The following is a 4,764-nucleotide window of genomic DNA, read 5'->3' as shown; positions in this document are numbered from 1 at the left end:
TTAATTTAGGTCCTAACCATTTAGTTTTTAGTTTTTAGTTTTTATCATTAAGCTTATATCATCTACATTTCTTAAAATGATTTGCATTTTTCTTAAGTACAATGATTGAATTTGTAGCTAAATTTCAAAAACAAAATCAATTTTTTGAAAGCTAAACAAAAATCAAAATGGTTGTCGAGACTTTAGTGGTTGTACTTTCAATGTCCAATTTTGGTCGATGTATTTTTCAAGAAATCTTAAATTTAATCCTTATTTATTGTTGATTTTTTCAGAAACCTTGTATAATTGTTTTTAGCATTTCTCTAAATTTTGAGAATTTACTTGCATATTATATTTTCTTGTATGAAAAATACTATTATTGTTGTTATTTAGCAAATTTTGATATTCTCCGTTTTGTCTTAGTCTTCCCTTTATGTTCATGCTTATTGTCCCATTGATAAAAAAACGCTATCATGCATAATTAATTCGATAATTATAAGAATTGATTGCAATGCTTTGTTATAATCAATAGCTTTAGGGAATTAAACTTATCCCGACTTGTTTGAACAAGTGCTTGGATACATGCTTGATTGATTTGATTTTGTAAGCTTGAGATTAACATTACAATTGGATGACATTACCTTGACTTAAATACCTTTTTAAGATTTGATTTATTTCTTTATTTATCTTTAATTTATTTTTCTCTGTTTTTACAATCCAAACCCCCAATTTATTGGTGTTGTGAATTCAACTTTGAGAAATTGATTATGATGGTTCCTTGGGAGTTCGACTTATTCGATCTAATTGTACCACATAATCCTGAAATATATGTTGGTGAACAAGATTTGGCCAACAAATCCAAGTTGAAGGATATTTCCATTTACCAGAAAAACAAGTAACCTCATGAAGCAAAGAGTCTTGGAATGGCAAAGTCATAGCAATAACCTCAAATAATTCTAGTAAAAGAAATAACAAAGCATCTGCCTTTTTTGGGGAGAGATCTACTTAACCAAAAAACAAAACAATCAAGAGCAAAATCCCACCTTTCATCATGACTACACTTACACGTCTTATGCGGTGACTGCGGCTTGGCTTGCCAACCTCTTCCTGGCTTCTTCGATGATGGATAATTTAATACCCTTGCCCTTGGGTAAGGACACCCATGGCTTAGTTCCCTTGCCAATTGTGAACACATTGCCCAGCCGAGTTGCAAATTCGTGCCCGGTTGCATCCTGAATGTGGATTGTCTCAAAGCTTCCCTTATGCTTCTCCCTATTCTTTATCACTCCAACCCTGCCCCTGTTTCTTCCACCAGTCACCATCACAACATTTCCTACATCAAACTTGATGAAATCAGCGATCTTGTTGGACTCAAGATCCAGCTTGATGGTGTCATTCGCCTTTATCAGAGGGTCAGGATAACGGATTGTGCGTCCATCATAAGTGTTCAGATAAGGGATGCCCTTTTGCCCAAACTGCACTGACCGTACTTTGCACAGCTTATACTGCAAAAAATAATATGAAAGTCAACCTTCAACCGTCCAATTATATGATGGACAACAAACAAAAAAAGCAGCTAACTTGAAGTAATCGAACTGAAAAATGCAGAATCATTTTAGAATACAATATTTTTAAAACTCAAGGACATAGTTGTACCACCTATAGAACAGATCCTGTTCAAGTATGGCCAAATTTTAGAATTCGATATTCCTACCACACAAATGCTAAACCTCTCCCCTATGCTTTATGAACTGTTGATAACAGACTCTTTGTAATTAAATCTATTTTCCTTTGAAACTAGTACAATTTATAAAACAAGATTGTAACAAATAGAAGGTCAAGGGCAGTAGCTAACCTTAGCCTCTTCATCCCTGACTGAGTGTAAACGGAATCGGCCTTTTGTGTCATAAAGAAGCCGGAAATTCTCGTTTGTCTTGGGAATTGACACAACGTCTAAAGAGGGGGGGAGAGACAAAAATTAGTGTTGTGCTTAACATGTATATACAAAAGTAATAAACAGAATGAACATCTTCCACTGAGAACAATGGGAAGAAAATGCTAAAACAAAATAATGGTAGAACTAACACTCACGCCACCAGAAAGACATAATATACAATTTACAGTAAGGACCCCACCAGCCATTAGTAATAGCCTAAAGCGTAGGGGAAGCACTAGAACCAAAGGAAGACAATGTCGATATGCAAGGATTGAAATGATGAGCTGACACTCCATTACTTTCATAATTCAGTTCATAAAATCAACGGCCAATTCCAAAAAATAAAAAATTAATTTAGCAAGCTATTCTAATAACTCCTATGGTGGTAATTATGTGAAAGGGTGGTCAATTAAATATGGGAACTCAAACAGTAGTATAGTTACAAAGTTTAAGATGACCATACCCATGAAACCAGCAGGGAAAGTCTTGTCTGTTCTGACCTTCCCATCGACCAAAACATGTCTTTGCATTAAAATTGCAATTACCTCACGGTATGTGAGAGCATATTTCAGTCTGTTCCTCAATATAAGAATCAAAGGAAGGCATTCCCTGGACTTATGAGGTCCAGATGAAGGTTTGGGGGCCTACAAACAGATTTGAGAGGTAGAACTAAATGTCAGAAATAAGTGTGATGCATAAACTCTAGAGAAAACGTAAAATAAATGAAACTACAAATTTGACTCACAAATGCACCACCAAGTTTGTCAAGCATCCAATGCTTTGGAGCATTGAGTCTCTTCAAATGTTTCTTCAGTCCTCTTGCCTGTCATAGCCATAGGCATTAATTTCAATGAGAAAAGAATATCTACTCTACTTAGAATACCAAAACACAAGCATTTACACAGAAATCCAGAGATCAAAAGGAAAAAGAAAGGATAGCAGACAAAAATGTGCTGATGAATACAGTCCCATACAAGGGCACATACATCCAATAATCATTGTGCTCCTAGAAACAAATTCCTAGCCATTTTATCATCACAACCTCACTAGGGTTTTCTATAAATTAATAAGGTCGTAAGCAGAACGGTCTTTTTTTAATAGAAAACATAGCTTTCATATAGAGAAAATGAAGGAATACAAAGGCATAAAAAACCAAGCACACAGAAAAAAAACCCTAAAAAAAATGGAGTCCAACTAACTAAAACATTGCCTAAAGAATAGTTACAATAGGTCTTCGAAATTGAAACTGAAAGGGAGACATAAAACTTCACAGAAGACCAAACAACATTAGGATCCCTCTCCAATCCTCTAAACACTCTATCATTTCTCTCTCCCCATTACACACAAAATAGTGCACACCCCCACCTCCCAAGGAAAACAACCCTTCTCCCTGAAAGGCGGATGGAGGAACTCCTCAACTGAAACACTGACACACCAATCTTAAATAGCCAACTTAAATTACATGATGGTGCAAGCAGAACACAACTCAACCACGAGCATTAGGACACATAAACCAGGATAAGTAACTTGTGTAAGCCGTGGGTAGACATCTGTACCCAACAGAAACAATTTAATTCCTCTACAGAGAACAGATATCGTCCAAAAGAATTAAACAAGAACAACGCAACTCAGTTATTGTGTATTCAATACGTTTCCAAAGTGAAAATTGTCGTCGAAATAATTCCATGCTCTAAAACCCCAGAGAGAAAAGAAAGAAAAGACAATAACCCTTCGACTTCAAAGAGGAAACAGTAAACAATTTAACATTAAGAACGTAAAACTAGTGAAACCCAGTTGAATAGAAGAATCAATGTGCCACACAAAGGAATTAGCTAAATCCTTCGCTACTAAATTGTAATTAAAAAAGGGGGGGTCAGTTGAAAACGAAATCAAAGAAACCAATCAAACTTCTATAGAATGAATCCGTTGGTAAAAATTTAGACATTATTGTCCCGAACAAATTGTCTCAGAAGAATAACCAAATGAAGGCGTAATCACATCACAAAGTGATCCATCTGCAGACGAAGGAGTGACCCAAAACAGATAAAGAAGTCTAAAATTCCACGAGGATAGAAAGAAGAATAGAATGGAGAAATGAATCAAAGGAAGAAACGGGTTAAAAAAGAGATCACTGACCATATCTTCAGGGAGCTAAAATGGAATCGGCGCCGGCGTCTGTGGGGGAGAGCTAGGGTTTTCTGTAAGTGTGAGAACGAAATATAAACGGCTTGGAGGGAGAGAGGAATTTAATTTCTTATTTTTAAAATCCTTTTTTTTTTTTTTAATAAAACCTTTTAATTCTATAAACTACCAAGGTCAACGTAAATGTTGATGTTTAATGTTATAAAAATGTTGCTAGAAATATAGATAAAATTTTATAAATATTTTTTTAAAAAGTTATAAAAATAAAAAATGAAAAACAAATACTTAATTTAGTAGATAAATATTTTATGCTTTTTAGGTTGTGGTACTGTTATTTATCACATTTGGCAAGAGTGAAATCTTTGCGTTCATGGTGCTACTGTGTATCTTCCTAAATTGGTCAATTAGATTGTTCGGTCTGAAGTTTTTCTTTGTTGTTTGCAGTGGCATGATGTCTCATTCGTGACATTTTATTATTTATATTGTTAATAGGTTTATTATTTATATTGTATTTATCTTAGTGACATTTTATTGTTCATTTATTATGTTTGATCATTTTTTTTAACAATATAATGAAAAAGTTGATTCATTTCTCATGTCAATGTCAAACTCTTGAAAAATGCGAAACTATTGTTTAAAATGTCGACACATCAGAAATTTAATATCATGTTTATTCTTCAACTTTCATCATCAATTTAATTACTAAA

At 34.2% G+C, this 4,764-nt stretch overlaps 1 protein-coding gene across 1 annotated transcript; it reads right to left on the bottom strand.

The window, feature by feature from the left end:
• Positions 1-823: 823 nt before the first annotated feature.
• On the bottom strand, positions 824-4,190 carry LOC120087256 (40S ribosomal protein S4-3). Its single transcript, XM_039044193.1, has 5 exons — positions 4,052-4,190; positions 2,661-2,738; positions 2,379-2,559; positions 1,835-1,932; positions 824-1,484 (listed from the first exon to the last, which is right to left on the bottom strand). Exons 1-5 carry the CDS (start codon positions 4,052-4,054, stop codon positions 1,050-1,052), a joined length of 795 nt encoding a protein of 264 aa, XP_038900121.1. The 5' UTR covers positions 4,055-4,190; the 3' UTR covers positions 824-1,049.
• Between the last annotated feature and the right edge of the window lie 574 nt (positions 4,191-4,764).

This window comes from Benincasa hispida, chromosome 9 (assembly GCF_009727055.1).
Source record: "Benincasa hispida cultivar B227 chromosome 9, ASM972705v1, whole genome shotgun sequence".
In the NCBI taxonomy this organism is placed as follows: Eukaryota; Viridiplantae; Streptophyta; class Magnoliopsida; order Cucurbitales; family Cucurbitaceae; genus Benincasa; species Benincasa hispida.
The sequence above is the reverse complement of the archived record's forward strand: the minus strand, read 5'-3'. Positions and strand labels throughout refer to the sequence as shown.